Genomic DNA, 19,595 nt, shown 5'->3' with positions numbered 1-19,595 from the left:
CTTGCCAAAGGCGTTGCTTGCTCGGGAGATACGGTTGATAACTGCATGGTCAAGAGATGCACTTGAATCAACCATGAAAACTTGTTAACATACTTCAGGTTTTTCCCATCTACCTGAATCGACATCTGAGGAAAATTGTGCACTGTTTGTCTCTGTTTAACATCCTGTACTTGTTTTAGTGTAGGTGGTGGCTGGTAGATGACTTCCGTTTTCTTCATACTGATTGTCAAGCCAAAGGTTTACATGCAGTAGAAAACCGATTTACAAGATATTGAGCTTCCTCCCGAGAAGTCGCGACAAGGGCAGCATTTTGTTTTTATTACATTTTCACCCCAAACAAGGCACATTGCCACTTTGGTGTAGGGGGCTACTATCAGAGGAAACATCTACTGGGGTACTATGTAGGGATTTGGGCAGCGAGATGTTGGTAAACATTGCACTTGAACTTATGCAAGTCAGTACAGTTGGGGAAGCAGTGACCTGGAATGGAATTCCAAAGTCTAGCAGTTCTGGGGAAGAAACTACTGGAGTAGAAAGATCTTTTACATCTAGGGATCTCTACAGTGTGGGGGTGGGATTTTTCCGCTTGTCGGATCTCTCGAGGGTGTTTACGTCGTGGGGGCACAAGTGATTGCATCTACCATTATAATACTTGTAGAAAAGGCAGAGGGATGCAACGTTTCGACGAAGGGACAGAGGCTGAAGCTTAGATGCCAGTTCAGGGCCTATCCGATTTGCGACTCTCTTTGGAACCCTGTCAAGGAGCGAGAGACCAGTAGCCGATGCACCAGCCTAAATATGACAGCAATACTCCATACATGGGCGAATAGTGGCCTTATAGAGGTACAGGATACTTTCGGGTGTTAGAAGTTTTCTAGCACGGTAGAGAAAGCCCACCTTCCTCGCAGCGGCCCTGGCAATGCTCTCGATGTAATTGTTCCAGCTCATGTTTCTTTTGAACGTTAGGCCAAGGGGCTTGAGAGACATACTCTCAGATAAATAGTCGTTGGCCATTGCTATAGGTGGAAGAGAAGGTTTCTTGTAATTATTGAATGAAACCAGTTTGTCTTGGCGGCATTGAACGTGACCATCCATTTTTGTCCCCATTCCACTACTGATTGGAGGTCATCCTCTAGCGTTTCTGCCATTACTTTAGATATATGTTCATTTGTTTTTCTGTCGTGCCTGCTATAGAGTGTGGTGTCATCAGCATATATACCCATCTCAGAGTCAATTTTGTCAGGGAGGTCATTTATGAATATCAGGAACAGCAGAGGTCCAAGGATAGATCCCTGGGGAACTCCCGCATTTATATCATATTGTTTAGATGTACGACCGTCGAGGACAACCTGGATTTTCTCTTATCTAAGAAGGATTTTATTATGTTAAGTATTCTACCAGTGGTACCGTATGATCTAATCTTCCTGAGAAGACCCTCATGCCATACCCTGTCAAAAGCCTTGGATATATCTAGAGCTACCGCTCTGCCCTCTCCCGCTTTGTCCAGTGAATGGTATATGCGTTCAGAGATTACAGTGAGGATGTCTGCCGTGGAACGGGCTTGTCTAAATCCATATTGTTGGTCGGTCAGAAGTTCAGAATTTGTAAGGTGCTGGACTAGAGCATGGTTAATTAAGGTCTCAAATATTTTGGCAAAAAGTGGGAGGAGGCTAATAGGGCGATAATTTAATGGGTCAGTTCTTTCGCCAGAATTCTTGAATACTGGTACCACAGAAGCTGTTTTGCAGCATCATCTGCAAACAGCAAATCTCTTATAATGGTTAATCGGAGAAATGTTTTCGCTTTGAAGCGTTGTTGATTAAAAATCCCACCATCTGTACGGAATTGGAAACGAACGCCAGTGTCAACATCTGCAAATGCATATTTCAGTATAACAGAGAAGTAAAGGGCGAATAGTACTGGAGCCATTACACAACCTTGTTTTGTTCCATTGGTCACATTGAAAGGCTCAGAAGAGTCCCCATTGGACATCACTGAAGCCTTCTTGCCATCATGGAAGGATGTTATAACTTTGAGTATATTGTCATGTATACAAATTTTCTTAAGGATTTTCCATAGGGCAGTTCGGTTGACAGTGTCAAAGGCTTTAGTAAGATCAATGAACACTATGTATAGCTCTTGGTTCTTTTCTCAGACTTTCTCAGAGACCTGTCGCAGAGAAAATATCATATCTATTGTACCCCGAAGAGAGCGGAAACCACACTGCGATTCGGGATATATCTCATCTACAAGATGTCTGAATAATCTGTTGATTATTAGTCTGGCCATGATTTTTCCAGCAATTGAGAGCAGAGATATGCCACGATGATTGTCACAGGAATTCCTCAAGCCTTTATTTTTTATAAAGATTGTAAATTGATGCATCTTTAAAGTCCTGTGGGACTTTTCCATATGTCCAAATGGACACGAAAAGTGCATGTAGCTTTCTGGCCAGTTTATGGCCACCATATCTGTAGGCTTCCGGTGGTATACCGTCATTTCCTGGTGCTTTACCCAATGGAATCTGTTCAACTGCTGCAAGGACTTCTGGGAGAGTTGGTAACACGAATAATTCTGATCTCTCGGGAACCTGCTCAATTGAGTTTATAATCTCATCGCCTGTTACCGAAGAAGAATTTAACACTGTTTCAAAATGTTCCTTCCAGCGTCTCAAGATACCGTCCTTGTCTGTCAATAATGTCCCGTCTTCTGCTAAAATTGGCGAAACTCCTGGTTCTTAAGGGTCGGAAACCTTCTTTATACCTTCATAAAAGGCTTTTGTGTCCTTTCTGTTGAATGCTGACTGAACGGCTTCTGCTTGTGCGGTCCACCATTTCTCTTTCATCTGTCGTAGTGTCCTCTGCACTTTCCCTTTGCAGGTTTTGTATGCCAATCTTTTTTCAGTAGAGTTTTGGTCGTCAATCCATGCTTTGTGAGCTTGATTCATTTTCTGAATTTGATCCTGGGCTTCTATATCCTGGTCATCAAACCAATCCTGGTGCTTCCGTATAGGTAAACCCAGCAATTCCAGGGAAGTTGAATGGGTGATATTTGGTAGCGCTTCCCAGGACGCTTTTATGTTGTCAGTTATTTCTACACCATCTAAATTTTCATCCAACTTGTCAGAAAGTATTGTTCGAGTTTCAGTATTCTTAAGCGACAATACATTAATACGTTTTGGAATAGATGACTTCTTTACCTGTCTGCGCCAAAGACTCAGAGACACTTTGCTACGTAGCAGGGGATGATCTGATAGGTAACAGCTTGCATGGAAGGAGCGCGTTATTTTTAAGTCACGAAAATCACGTCTCTTAGTTGTTATGATTTAATTTGCTGTTAAGAGTTATCCCCCTTGGGATTGACATTCATAATAAAAGCGCCCTCTGTTTCATTTTCCCGCTCGATTCTTTCAAGAGCGTACGTGTATTTTACAGTTAATAAAACCTTTCTAAAAGGCAATTCTTTACTTACTGATACTATTCACTTCAATTTTATTAACTGTAAAAAAAAAAAAAAAATAATGGATCGAATCTTACGTCCCGACAGATTCGAGGTGGAACCTACATGCCCTAATTCCGAAAAATCCTATAGGCATTGGGAATTAACCCTTCAGAATTATATCCGTTCACATAATAACGGATTAATCGAAAACACTTCAGATAATTTCTTTGCCTTGATCAATTGTATTTCAGCCTCTGTTTTCGATTTAATAAGCGATAAAACCGACTACGATAGTGCATTAAGAACATTGGACGCCGCTTATTTAAAACCTGAAAATATTGTTTATAATAGATATCGATTGATGACGACGAAGCAACAAACAACACAAAATATAGATGCCTTCATACTACAATTGGAAATGCTTGCCAAAACATGTAACTTCGAAGCGGTTTCTGCTGAAGAAAACAAAAATCAATACATTCGGGAAGCTTTCATCGGCGGAATTTCTTCTTCGTCCATCCGACAACGACTGTTAGAAAAACCCATCCTGACTTTACAAGACACATATGCCACGGCCAGATCTCTTGAACAAGCAGAAAAGCATTCGATAAGCTACGCAAATAACTTTACTGTAGCAGCTACAAATAATCCTTCGGGTTACAATCGTATAGCTGTGACTAAAGAAAATATGCATCCAAAAGGGGTTTGTTTTTTCTGTGGAAAATCACGTCATCCTCGATATTTATGTCCTGCACGAAACGCCGAATGTAAAAAATGCAAAAAAAATGGTCATTGGGCTAAAGTGTGTAAATCTTCTATTTCTAACACTCATACTGCTGTTCTTTATGACGACTCTGACTACCCCTCACCTTCTCTATCCTGACTAGGAACTAACTCCAAAGATGTCACATTCACTCAATGCCAAATTAACGGGCACTTCGTGAACGCTATGGTGGACTCCGGCAGTGTAAAAACATTCATTAATGAAAATACTGCTAAAAAACTTAAACTCTTCACAATACCTAAAAACAAAACTATAGCTCTGGCTGCTTCCGATCAACATGCTAAAATAACTGGCGAAGCTGTCGTGGATTTAATACTGAAAGATAAACCCCATTCTGGAATAACAATTGAAATCATTGAAAACCTTTCCATTGATTTAATAATCGGAAAAGATATTTTAAAAAAATATAAAAAAGTAACACTTAAATTCGACGGTCCTAGAGACAAACTTATAATTGGAGCTATAAACACGAATAATATTTTTCCTACCATAAACGTTCCACCCCCTCCTCTCTTTTCTAATCTTTCTCCTCATACTACTCCTATTGCGACAAAATCCCGACGTTACACTTTTGCCGCCAACAAATTCATAAAAGAAGAGACTGCTAGAATGTTGAAAGAAGGCATAATTGAACCTTCGATATCTCCGTGGCGAGCGCAAGTTCTTGTAACTTCGAATGAGAATCATAAGAAAAGAATGGTAGTCGACTACAGCGATACCATTAATAGATTCACGGAACTAGACGCTTACCCAATGCCTAATATCAATAAGATGGTAGACGACATCGCTCAATATAACATCTTCTCTACTCTCGACCTAAAATCTGCTTATCACCAAATACCTATAAATCATGCTGATCGTAAATTCACTGCGTTTGAAGTAAGTGGCAAACTTTTTCAATTTACTCGTCTTCCTTTTGGCGTCACCAATGGAGTAAGTGCTTTCCAGAGGAGCATAGACTATATTATAGAAAAAGAAAATCTAACCGATACCTTTGTGTATGTTGATAACGTAACTATATGTGGAAAAAATCAAGAAGAACACGATTACAATCTTCAAAAATTCTACAAAATTGCTAAACAATATAACATCACTTTAAATGAAAATAAAAGCATAATTTCTTCTAGTTCTATTACTCTACTCGGCTACACCATAGAAAATAATCAAATAGCTCCCGATTATCAAAGACTAAAACCATTACTCGAAATGCCACCTCCGCTGAATCTTAAATCTCAAAAAAGAATAGTTGGAAAGTTTTCCTATTACTGCAAATTCATTAAAAAATTTTCTGATAAAATTTTATTACTAAATCAAAACAAAGAATTTCCACTACCTCCATCTGTATTAAAATCGTTTCAAACATTGAAAAATGATCTAAAAGACGCCACTTTAATAACGGTAGATCCAAATAAAGAATTTGAAGTAGAAACGGACGCTAGTAACTATTGCATTGCTGCAACACTAAATCAAGAAGGTCGTCCTATTGCATTTTTTTTCAAGAACTCTCAATACTAACGAAATTAAGCACCATGCAGTAGAAAAAGAGGCAGCCGCTATTGTAGAAGCTCTCCGTAAGTGGCGACATTTTCTACTCGGCAGGCACTTTAAAGTCATCACAGATCAGAAGAGCATCAGCTTCATATTCGACAATAAAAGAAAATCAAAAATTAAGAATGACAAAATATGTCGTTGGCGTATAGAATTATCCCAATACAATTTCACTATAGTTTATCGACCTGGACCTGAAAATATTGCTGCTGACACATTCTCTCGCATCTCTGCTCTTACTTACAATCTACAAGATCTTCGTGATTTACATACACAATTATGTCATCCTGGTGTTTCAAGACTAAGCCATTTTATAAGAACGAGGAACCTCCCTTTTACTTTGGATCAAATTAAGAATATTACTGACTCTTGCTCATCCTGTCAATTACTGAAACCCAAATTCGCCAATACCAATGGAGGGACCATCATTCAAGCCATATTACCTTTTCAACGATTAAATCTTGATTTTAAAGGCCCTCTACCTACTTCTATACATGGCAACAAATATCTACTTACTCTAATTGATGAGTATTCCCGTTTTCCTTTCGCTTTTCCTTGCAGAGATATGACAAGCAAAACCATTATCCACTGTCTAAACAAACTCTTTTCAATTTTTGGTTTGCCTGACATGATACATACTGACCGTGCTTCTGATTTCTTAGCAAGAGAAATAAAGGATTTTTTACACAAAAAAGGAATTGCTACTTCTAAAACAAGTATATATCATCCTGAAGGTAATGGACAGATTGAAACACTCAACGGTACCTTATGGAAGGCCATTCAAACAACATTACATTCTAATCAAATGAAACTACCTTATTGGGAAGACATACTACCGGACGCACTTCATTCAATTAGATCATTACTTTGTACTGCCACTAATATGACTCCCCATGATAGACTATTTAAATATAGTCGTAAATCTGCTTCCGGAATTTCAATTCCTTCTTGGGTTAAACCAGACCCAATATATATTAGAAACCACACTAAAACAAGTAAACATGACCCTCCTGTAACGCCTGCCACCCTAATAGATGGCAACCCCCACTACGCTTATGTTCAACTACCTTCTGGTACTGAAACCACTGTCAACGTTCGAGACTTAGCTCCAAACTCATCAAATGAAGAAAACTCTAATAATAATCCTACTACTTCAGAGACTTTATTTGAACCTTCTACTAATGAAAACATTGGTCATGAGGAAGACAAAAATCAATCGTCTGATCTTGAAGAAAATCAGATTTCACTAAAAAATAATACTGAAAATCAGCATTCCTGCCAATCCGTGCGGAGGTCGTCCCGAGTTCGACAATTCCCTAGTAAATATAAGGATTTTGTGACTAAATACTGAAAAAACTGCAGTTTGGGTTCATATGTTATTTGTAAATAAAATGATTCTTATGTGATTGTAAAAAAAAAAAAAAAAAAAAATGTCTATAATTAATTACCCCTTACTTGAATACTTTAGGACGGGGAAAATGTTATGATTTAATTTGTTGTTAAGAGTTATCCCCCTTGGAATTGACATTCATAATAAAAGCGCCCTCTGTTTCATTTTCCCGCTCGATCCTTTCAAGAGCGTACGTGTATTTTACAGTTAATAAAACCTTTCTAAAAGGCAATTCTTTACTTACTGATACTATTCACTTCATAGTCAATCATATGCCAGCTGTTTGAATGAGGGTGCAGCCATGTGGTTTTGCGACAATTTTTCTGTTGAAAAACTGAGTTAGTGATGGTCATATTGAATTCTCTGCAGAGGGAGAGCAAATGAAGAAGATTTTCATACATTCTACCAACGCCATGATGCCCCAGAACCCCTTTCCATGATTGGAAGTCAGAACCGACCCGAGCATTAAAGTCACCCATCAAAATGAGTTTGTCCTTATGGCGAATACCACCGATTACTTCTCGTAGTTGTTGGTAGAATTCATCTCTCTTCTCATCCGGTCTGGTCATTGTTGGTACATAGCAGCTTACAATTGTGACCCGAGTTTCAAGTTCCAATTCAAGGGTCAAAGTCATAATGCGGTCCGATAGACCTTTGGGAATAGATTTCAGTGATTTGGCTAGTTCTGATTTTACGGCAAATCCCACACCAGAGAGGCGAGACTCACCAGGCCCTCTACCCTCGGAGAAAAAGACATAGCCACCCTTTTCCTCCTCAAATTAAGAGACACCAGCAAGGCGTGTTTCACTGAGTGCCGCAATATTGATCTTATATTTTTTAAGTTATCGAGATATAAACGCTGTTTTACGTTCTGGTGCATTAGGATTGTCTTGGAGGGTGCGAATATTCGACGATCCAATATTAAATTTCTTACTTAATTTATAATTATTTCGACTGCACACTGGATACCCAGACAGCTGCAGTTCACTGCCAAGGTAAATGTGTACGAGCAATGTTTAGGGTTCCTTTTATCGCCCCTTCCCCTATACATGGGGAAAGCAGTGCTATCCCTAAATAGGGCTGTTTTGCCACCAATGGAGGACACGACCTGCGCAATTGCACACATATTTGCACAGAACGGCCATCACCAATTGACCGCCACAGTGAAGACATTCGGCTAAGGACTTCCAGTGATACCCTTCACCTATCCCCGTCACCTTCAACCTTACGCCCATGGACTTTGTTGGTGCAGGACCATGTAAAACCTAGACCCCATCAAAGTTGTCAGAGAACCGACACATAGGCCTTTATTATAGTGGTGAAAGCCCGTGTACAACTATCCACACTTCCTGGTTCTGCTGATAGCACTAAATCGGTGCAAAGATTTGCACACAGAGGAAGCGAACAACTTACCTCAGGTTTTACATCAGAGTTTCCCTCTCCTAGATACATGTCTTAACAAAGACTAAGCGTGCATATCTCCTTGTGGTCAGGTATAATCCCACCAGTTTTCTGGATAACTCTTCGTCTGGACTCTACCCTCTGACCTGTCCGGCTTGCGTGGCCCTACCATGAGTATATGACTCCCGCCGGCATAGCTCTAGGGTCATAGAGACTCGCAAAATGCCCCACCACGGTAAGGTGGTGATCCACGATGCATAATATATGTATATATATATATATATATATATATATATATATATATATATATATATATATATATATATAGTAATTTAAAAAAATATATGGCGATTAAGCTACACTGAATATTCCGTGTTTCATCCTCTCTAGGACTCTTCCGGCTTATGGTTGTATATACGAAACTAAACTAAGCTAAAAAAAAAGACAAAAACTATTCATACTAACAATTTTAATTAATTTATGAATCTTCTACCAAAATGTTCTATTTAATAATTAATAAATGTATTAATTCTAGGTTATGTATACATACTTGTGAAAATAATATCAGCGTTGAATGAAAGCGACTGAAACTATATTAACATTAAAATGAATTATTAGTTGACTATGGGTGTCTAAACGTTGTGAAAAAATAATAAATATAAGCAAAGTTTGTTTCAGAAGATTTGTTCCAAGGGAGGTTACTCTACCGAATTTGTTAACTTAATTTAATTTGAACAATTACGATATAAAAGAATTTTCAGATTAATCTAAACTTAACAAAACGTATGTATAGTCCTTGAATTGTATGATATTAAAAAGTATAATTTTAAGTATTGATGGGTTTGATTGCATTGACTAATAGATTTGAATTATGTATAGTGTTTAATTCGGATATATTGTTTATTTACGATGAATGACAAAAATAGTCCATGTATTTTTTCGCTTAGTTTAGTTTCGTATATACATATGTACATATATAATATTTTATAATTTGCTGAGATTATTTTCATAATACGTATATATAACTAAGAATAATTGAATTTATTATTATTAAATAGAACATTTTAGCAGACGCTTCATATAATAATTAAAATATTAGTACGGATAGTTGGTATTTCTTTCTTTTGTAGCTTAGTTTTGTTTCGTATATACAAATATATATTATATTTCATAATTTGCTGATATTATTTTCATAAGTAGGTATACATAACTTAGAATTAATAAATGTATGAATTATTAAATAGAACATTTGCTGATATTATTTTCGTAAGTATATATAAGTAACTTAGAATTAATAATTTTGAGTTGTTTTTTCTTTCTTTTGTATTTTTATCTTAGTTTAGTTTCGTATATACAAATATATATTTTATAATTTGCTGAGATTATTTTCATAGGTATGCATACATAATATAGGATTAATAAATTTACTAATTATTAAATATATTATTTTGTTAGAGGATTTATAAATTAATTAAAATTGTTTTATGAATAGCTTGTTTAGCTTAGGTTAGTTTCGTATATACAAACATATATATATAATATTTTATGATTTGTTGATATTATTTTCATAAGTATTAATTAGAATTAATAAATTTTCTAATTATTAAATAGAACATTTTGGTAGAAGATTCATAAATTACTTAAAATTGTTAGTACGAATATTTGGGTTTTATGATTTGTTTGATAAAATTCAATATGGCGTAATGGAAAAATATAAAGGCAACTGCAGCTTCTCTTCCAATTTTCAGATTTTCACCATGTCAAATAAGATTGCAATTCCTTTTGACGAATTGATTGCTGCTATTTCCTCTTATGAGTTAATGGCATAATATATCCACTAATTGATATAATAATTCAATGGTTGATTTAGCGCTACAGAACAGATACTGTCAAGAATTGTACAGATCGACGGATTTAAAGGAATAAATTATAAGATGGGCAACATCATGAATTTTGGAATATAAATTTTTGTCATTTATTCTAAGCATTGCTCTGTAATCACATTGAGCGTCTTATATAAGGATTGATATATAAGAAAATATTATTCTACAGAAATATGTGTATATATATATATATATATATATATATATATTAAATTTATGTATACAAACATTGATGGCTACATATGTACATAAATGATTTTGTAATCATCCCCGTTGGGAGATTACGTCTAAAGGCCAAGAATTATCGTCGAGAACTCTCTCGCTCTCTATCTCTCACTGTCTGTCTGTCTGTCTATCTGTCTCTCTCTCTCTCTATATATATATATATATATGTGTGTGTGTGTATGTGTATGCGTGTCGCGATCTGTTCATGTCTATGTATACGTATACATGTTTTTTTAAAGGCATCACCACTTATCAAGGCCAAGATACCACTCGAGGAAAAGGTTAAAGAATGTACAGTGGACAATTGGACAATAAAGTAATCGTTACAAATGGAAATTCGGTAAATTTATTAATTGATATGGAACGGCTCATCAAAAACTTGTTTAAGTTAGACTTGAAAACAACCATATTGTAGTCAGTTGGAAAGCGGGAAAACGGAAGACAATTCCATAGGTTTGCACTTCTCAGAAAGAAACTTTGTTCATTGAATCTACGTGTAGGTTTAGGCACAGAAACAAAGTGGATAAATTATCGATAGTGTTTTCTGCTAGACGGGTGTTTCTTGTGATAGTGTGGTGAGGGGGATTATAGAGTAAACCTCAGTCGAGTACTTGCCATGAAAATAACGATAAAGCAGACAAAAGCTCGCAACATCTCTTCTGTGGGAAAGAGGTTGTAGAAAAGATAAAAAGACGAAACTACGAAGTCTATTTTGAATTCTACCAAGCAAGTACTTTCTAGCAGCTCCTGCCCAGATGTGGCAACCGTACCTGGCTCTCATATAGATGGAGAATTGCATCAGCAATGAGATATCTGCTGGATCGATAGAAGGATCCCAACATTTTTCCAGCGGCCTTGTCAACATATTAAATTATGTGTTTCATTTCAGATCAGGAGTAAATGTCATGCCCAGGAGCTTTTTAAAACAAGAGGAAAACCATTCATTTCAATTGATGCCAGATGAGGATCAGATCATTGATGATGTAAAGATAAGAGCTTTGTTTTAGATGCATTAAGGGTAACAAGTAACATTGTACCACTTGCTCAAGATCAGAGGAGAGAAAATCGGAGAGGTCTTGGTCGTTTACGGTCTTAGATGTACTGCCATAGATAGTAGAGTCATCAGCATAAATGTCTGAAATGATGTAAGAATGTGATTTGGAAGATCATTAATGTAGATAAGGAAGAGAGTTGGGCCCCTGATGGATCCCTGACGGACTCTAGCATTAATACTGTGAGCTTCTGATTTTTGCCCATAAACCACTTATCTTATGAATCTATCAGAGATAAATTATTTGATAATTGAGAATACATTTCCAGCTATATCGTAGCTGAAGATTTTGTGAAGTAAACCTTTATGCCATTTTCTATCAAAGACCTTTGATATGTAAAGAGCACTTTCCCTAGAGAGATATCCTCCGTCGAGCGATTCCTATGAGATATAACTGGAAGCACATCTGATGTAGATCTAGCAGAACAGAAATCGTATTGCCTGCCACTAAGAAGATTATTTTTGCTAAGATGGTTGATAACTTCTCGATTTAACACAGATTCCTGCAACTTACTCATGGCCTGTACTGAGAGGGAGATGGGCGATCACCCGTACTCTTAAATACAGGGAGTAGTGATGAGATTTTCCAGGGTGATGAGAAGCAATTCTCCTTTACAAAACGTTTTAACAGTTTTTAAGTATGCGCGCTAATTCTGGTTGAAGTTTTTTAGTACTATGATTGGAATAACATCAGGCCGGTTGCTTTACTGGAATAAAGGTTTTTGATTAGCTTGGCAACATCACGTGCAGATATTTGTATATCACATGGAATGTTTTCTGATACAGGAGGAAAAATTGGAGTTGGCGGCCTTGGTCGCAAAGGGTAGAATTAGCGGCGAAGTTCTTGGGAAAGAGTGTTGCTTTGTCGGATGCTGACGAGATTAGCTCAGGTCCATTGATGATAGTTGGGATAGAACACATTCTTTTGTTTAGTATTCTGTTTGCTATTTGCCAAAACTGGTGGGAACCAAGCCGCTTCTCAGCTACTTTGGACTTAACAGACTGAGCTCTCTTGCATTCTTTATTACGTTTGACAGTAGTTGATGGCAGTCCTGACAACGGGTTTAGTCTCAGTACATCTATTATATTAGAAGCAATAGAAAAGGCGATGTCTGTGCGTTATGACTGCACCACATTCTGGAGAGAACCATGGCTTGCTATTAGGTTTTTGCTGGACCTTTTTTGAGGGTATGAAACAGTCTATACTTACAATTAACCGTTCCGTCAGGTTTGATACTATAGAGGACACCTTCATTATAAACATGGAACACAGATGTAGATCTGATATAAATGTACGGAAGCTATCCCAGTCAGCCATAGAGTATCGATATACTGTACGATGGAGATGTACATCTGAGATCTTATTAATTTTCATTTTTATCTTAATTGATACAACAGAGTGGAAGGAAGATCCAAGTGGAGACATAACGGAAGCTGAACATAGTTCGGGGCAAGTTGTGAAAAAAAGGTCTAGGTGACTTACATACTGGTCGTCAGTATCGGGCACACGGGTGGGTTCATGAACAGTCTGAGTGAGGTCATATGCAATGGAGAACTCATGACAGAACCTCCCCTCATCATCAGTCTGGGTTGAGTGCGTTAACCATTCCACATTTTGAACATTGAAGTCTCCACAGATCTCCCAAAACACACACTAAAATCATTCGTTGACATCTATGCTGATGGCACGACCATCTATGGCAACACATCAAAAGCTGTAAATGATGTGATTCTCTCTCCTCTGACCTTGAGCGCGTGGTACAGTGGGGAAAGAGGTGGTTGGTTACCTTTAATGCATCTAAGACCAAGCTCCTATCTCTACATCATAAACGCTCTGATCCCCATCTGGCATCAATTGAAATGAATGACTCTCGACTAAGGGAGGCGCCAGGCTTTGATAAGCTCCTGGGTTTGACCTTTACACCTGATCTTAAATGGAACACAAACATCAAGTCTGTGGCCAAGGTCGCTGAGAACATGATGGGATCCTTCTATCGCTCCAGAAGATATCTCACTACTGATGCAATTCTCTATCTATATAAAAGCCAATTACGTCCAAAGATGGAGTACTGCTGGTACATCTGGGCGAGGGCTGCAAAAACAGCCTATTCTGCCTTGACAGAGTACAAAATAGACTCCGTGGCTTAGTGGGGATGCCCTTTTCTCTACCCTGCAACCTCTTTCCCACAGAAGAGACGTAGCGAGCCTGTCATTGTTCTATCGTTATTTCCATGGCAGGTGCTCGTCTAAGCTCCATTCTTTGGTCCCCCCTCGCCAATCTTTTTCAAAAAACACCCGACTAGCTTAAACTACCGTCAATTTCCCCACTTCCTTTCTGTGCCTAAATCAAAACGTAGATACCATGAACAAAGGATCTTTCTTAGAACTGCACGCCTGTGGAACTCTGTTCCGCTTGCCTGTTTCTCTCCCGACTTCAATCTGGATGTCTTCAAGTCCAACACAAACAAATTCCTGAGGAACCGCCCCCCTAAGTAATGACACCTTACAAATTCTCCAATACTATTGCTACACTATCCCTTTGATTACTGCACACACAATAACCCTCATCCCTGAGTGGCCATTGGGCCCTGATAAGTGATAAACTCCATGAAAAAAAAATAAAAAAAGCTTCTTTCTTAGAACTGCACACCTGTGGAACTCTGTTCCGTCTGCCTGCTTCCCATCTAACTCCAACTTGGATGTGTTCAAGTCCAACGTTAAGACATTCCTAATTAACCGCCCCCTTAAGTAAACACTTCATCAAATCTCTACACTAACGTACTGTACTTGCAACAGCCCTTATCCCTCAGTGGCTTCCGGGCCTTGATAAGTGGTGACCACCGTGTAACAATATATATATATATATATATATATATGTGTGTGTGTGTGTGTGTGCGTTGCATGTGGGTATCTATTAGTATGTGTGCGCATATATGGGTGTTAATTGCGTGTGCGTATACATCTGTACACTTATGCATATTTTTTAATGTAGAAGTAACTCTTGGTCTAAGGTTAAAATATCAATATTATTATTATTATTATTATTAGTAGTAGTAGTAGTAGTAGTAGTAGTAGTGCTATTATTATTACTTTTACTATTAGTATTATTATATAGTAATAATAATAACAATAATAATAATTATTATTATTATACTATAGCAGCAGCAGTAGTAGTAGCAGTAGTAGTAGTAGTAGTAGTAGTAGTACACGCAGAGTAACTTTTGGGCCAAGATTACATACATTTAAGTATCTGCTCTAATATTGGTCTAGGTCTATTAATGAGAATTCCTTAGTACCAAGACAATTTTTCATTATCCTCAGGACCGAGAAAAGTTTTATTTTACTTTTTATATTAATACATATTAATTTTAGTTTTATTTTTTTTTAATGTTTATTTGTGTCTCTATCATGTGGGCCTGTTTTGTAAGAGGGGAGCACGGAATTTACTCGACATTAAAAGCCGACATTATCTCTAACTCTCCCCCTGGGAAAGTTTCATTTTTATTATTTAAAACTATCAGCTTTGTTATTAATACTTCTCTATACTATCATTACGATAATTATTAATAACATTATTTTTACCGTTTAACAATTTTCTTTCAATTTCATTATACATATTGAAATCAATCGTATCTCTTCTTTAGTCATTTGAATTAAACGCTAATACGTTGCAACAATCTAAAATATAAAAAACAATAAAATACATTTATTATTATTATTATTATTATTATTATTATTATTATTATTATTATTATTATTATTACTCTAGCACACACGGGTAAAATAATTTCCGTGAACACTATCGAACATTGTTGCTAGGAATGCATGCTATCCATAATACTAATTTCCAGTTATCTTTCAACGTCTTTCCTATTAATTTCGATACTTTTTGTGACTGAGAGCGGAGGAGCGCTTAAAATATGAAAAAAAAAATAATTCAAATATAAATAAAAAAATAAAATATTAAATACTAACTCCGTTCCAGAATAGTTGGTGCACAACAATTTTCAGTTTCTTCGGAAATACTTGGTGCATACGAATTTTAAGTTTTATAAGGCAGTACTTTGGAAAAGAAAATATAGGTTAACCAAACAATTATATTTAATTAAATTGAGAATTGATTGTACGTACATTCTTACAATGTATGATTAAATAAATATACAGAAATAATGGAAAAAACTAAAACATCTAACTATTTATTCAATTGGGTTAATTTACTTTTCAATTCTTCTGATATCAACATTGAAGTGGGAACATTTCCTTTTCTTTCTAGCTGTGTTTTGACATATGCTGAAGCCTGTAATTCTTACCACTATCAACCAAAATTGTTTGTTCCATTGTCTCCAGCAATATCAGGAAAATGTAGTTCAACTAATTCTTGAAAGCTGGTTTCAACTGCTTCAATTAATTCATCAATATTCTTCGGAGCCTTTTGGTGTTGAATGGATTGTATTGTACTGAAGTGACCTAGATCAACCACAGTCAGATTCGGACTGCTTGCAGGCTGGTTAACCAGTTCAATGTTCAGCCCTATCTCTCCGATTCTTGTTTGAACACTGGGCCCGTTGGAAGTGCTTAGCATTGTCTTGTTGAATTATGATTCGTTGTGCAATGGATCACATGGGCATTTGTTCCGTGTGGAAACAAGGGCCTTTTCAACAAGGAATTCACAAATCTAATTTTTCGTGATTGTATCAATGACTTTCGTTACCATTGTTCCAGCAGGCCTGTTTCCGCTGTTACGTTTAGCCAAATTCCAATTATTTGACAAATGGCCAAATTCCAATCTTCCCGTCACAGTAACATTTGCGGTGTGGATCCCAATGGGGTCGAGCCACGGCAGCAAGAATTTTACCTTCGTAATCAAACGTTTGCTTTTAGTGGTTCTTAAAGGGACATGTTCGTCTTTGCCTGAATAAAATTTCCTTGCATTTTGCGTCATGTAAAACCATTTCTCATCAATATGTATGACATCAACCATTTCTCCAAAAGTTCCTCAACTTAAATCCAACTGCGAACGGCAAAATCAACGCGACAGTTCATGTTTTCTATCGTGAGAAGCGGTTTTACAACATTTGAATGTGCCCGAATTCCGCCATCTTTCATCCTTGCAATCAACGTTTTCTTAGGTATTCCACATGCTTGAGCAGTAGACCTCAAAGTCGTTCTTTTTCTCAAGGGAATGGTGTTCGTTTTTGCCAACTGTAAATTATAATCCTTTTTTTTTCGGCCACAGCGAAACTTACGGCTCAAAGAATCCATTGTCACCGATACATCGGACGAAGGTTCTAGTACTTGTGACCAAATTCTGCCTACAGTATTTCTTCCTATACCGAATTTTGTGATTGCACATCGTTCTAGGATGCGCCCTTTAGACTTTTGTAGTAACGCTTGCAGAACTGGTGTTTGTCTTGAATTTGTCAATTCTCTCTTATCACTTCTGTTTTCACCTTGCACATTGGCATCAACTACATTTCCCATATTTATATAGCCACGGCGGGTATTTTTAAAAATAGACTATGTAGCAGTCAACAAGGTAATGTGCATCGATTAAACTCTAAATGGCTTTTAAAACGAAAACTGTTCTTTTTCAATTAAGCACGCTAAAGTACTACCAGTTATCCCCTTACACATTGAAATGGTGCATGACAAAACCTAAAACGCGGACAGTTTTGATTATGCAACAAATATTTCCGACCGGAGGTAGTACAAAAAGTAATATAGTTTTCCTGCTTCCAAAAACTCTCATAACCTTTAAACCACTATCTATCTCTCTCTCTCTCTCTCTCTATATATATATATATATATATATATATATATATATATATCCATCTATTATCTATCTATATTTATATATATATACATATATATATATATATAATTCCACCAATCTATACACACATAAACATATATATATATATATATTTAGCTGATATCTTGTTTATTATTAATCTCTAGCGAATAACGATTAAAATATACAAATACATTTATTATTCTTGCTAGTGACGATACCATCTTTTATAAAAGAAAGCTGACTGACATAAACGCAATAAGGTTATAATTGTTAATATTGAAGCAATTGCACAACATCTCGCTTACAAACTGAAGTAACTGTTATATTCTCAACAGCACCCTCTTTACATGTATGTGTTATTATAACCTTTTTATTCCTTACTTATCTCATAAAAATACTATATAATGTAGGTGATTTTCAGAAATATACTTCTACTATCTGGGATCATTTCTCATGCATATGTAGGCTTGCTTTTTTTTGTTTTCTGTGACAAATAGTACTACTGAGAGTAAAGGCTACTTATTTCCTTACACTATTTTATTAATACTTAAAATTAGTAGTTTCATTATATCATATTGAACAGTCGTATGTATTACTAAATTTGGACATGTTTACAGTATTGTAAAATAACAGTAAATTTATACCTAAACAATAAAAACCATCAACCACTTCTTATTATATGCACATATATATATATATATATATATATATTTATATATATATATATATATATATATACACGTGGGTGTGTATTTGTGTAAAAGAGAGAGAGATTTATGGTGATTTTCTTGCGTCTTACATAGTGTTTTGTTTGTATGACTGTAAATTTATTCTAGATACTGTTATAACAGACAAAATAAAATATTAAACATATTCAGAAAAAGTTGCGGGGTACCAACCTCTAAATAGACTCAAGCAGCATCCATATATACCTGAAAGCTTAACGATCACAGGTAGGGTTCGTGTTCCGGAGTTTACCTAACGTGCTCGGTTAAACGTAACACTTTTATCATGTTGTAGCCTTTCGGTGGTCCTTTGTTAATACGCGTCTAAACTTACACCATTGTTCTTTTTAATTGTGGTAAATACCAAGCCATAACACTGGCAACAACAAGATTCGAGGAAACACACACGCTGGAACACTAATTCCGTACAAGCAGTAATAACCGGTGTTGCATAAAGGAATTTAACAAACCGGCGTTCCCATAATACTGGGAATACGTGGATTCGTGGAAACTTATTTCTTCTCGGGGTTACACCAAAGAAAAAAAAACAACAACTCTGTTAATTGATTTTAAAAAAATACCGAGTTAAACGCATGTTCAAAAAAAAAAAAGAATTCACAACTTGCTAAGCTGTAGCAAAAATTCACAAAGTTCATTTCAAAAGCTAACAGAACACAAACAAAGATAAAAATCTTAATATTTTGATTGGGTTGAGTGTTTAAAAAAATCGCTGTTTTTTCACTCTATATAACTTTTAAAATTACATCTATTTTACCCTCTGTGGGCTGTTAACTGTTCTTGTTTATTTACTTGTTTTCTTTTTACTCTAAAGGAATTGAATATGCCTACTAAAAAAATCTATAAACTGTTAAGTTTAACGAACATTTTATGTTAGACACATATTTTCCCCAACTGTTCAAAATGTCTAAATAATCATTATTTCCCGCTTGTTATATGCAACAATAGGAAAGAAACGAGGCGAACTTAAAACTTATTTTTCCAAGCGGACGAGAAAGAAAAGATACAAATACTTGTACTTTCTCTCTCTCTCTCTCTCTCTCTCTCTCTCTCTCTCTCTCTCTCTCTCTCTCTCTGAACTGACGAACCAAGCAAGCTAGGGCAGTTGAGATCAGTTTTGGTTCAGTGAACAAAGCTGCAAACTGAGCAGAGAAAAATGCAAAAAGACTCATTGGAGAAATGAGAAGAAAAACAGAAAATGACGGCAGACAATCAAAAAGACTAGACAAACAAGTGTAATTACAGAGACAATGATCCGACCGCCAACATCGAGCAAAGGAACGACAAGTCGAGTTACAGAAACAATGGTCCGAGCAATTAATGGAACTTAAAGAA

The 19,595-nt window shown here is 36.4% G+C and overlaps 1 protein-coding gene across 1 annotated transcript; it reads right to left on the bottom strand.

The window, feature by feature from the left end:
• Positions 1-7,399: 7,399 nt before the first annotated feature.
• LOC145276663 (protein CFDP2-like) lies at positions 7,400-7,798 on the bottom strand. Its single transcript, XM_080127851.1, has one exon. It carries the CDS (start codon positions 7,796-7,798, stop codon positions 7,400-7,402), a length of 399 nt encoding a protein of 132 aa, XP_079983977.1.
• Positions 7,799-19,595: the final 11,797 nt, after the last annotated feature.

This window comes from Euprymna scolopes, chromosome 5, assembly GCF_053919585.1.
Source record: "Euprymna scolopes isolate OS-2025 chromosome 5, ASM5391958v1, whole genome shotgun sequence".
In the NCBI taxonomy this organism is placed as follows: domain Eukaryota; kingdom Metazoa; phylum Mollusca; class Cephalopoda; order Sepiida; family Sepiolidae; genus Euprymna; species Euprymna scolopes.
This window is presented reverse-complemented; position numbering and strand designations above follow the sequence as displayed.

Coding starts and splice junctions, on each gene's coding strand:
- LOC145276663 (XM_080127851.1), bottom strand. CDS start 7,798: ATGACTTTGACCCTTGAATTGGAACTTGAAACTCGGGTCACAATTGTA.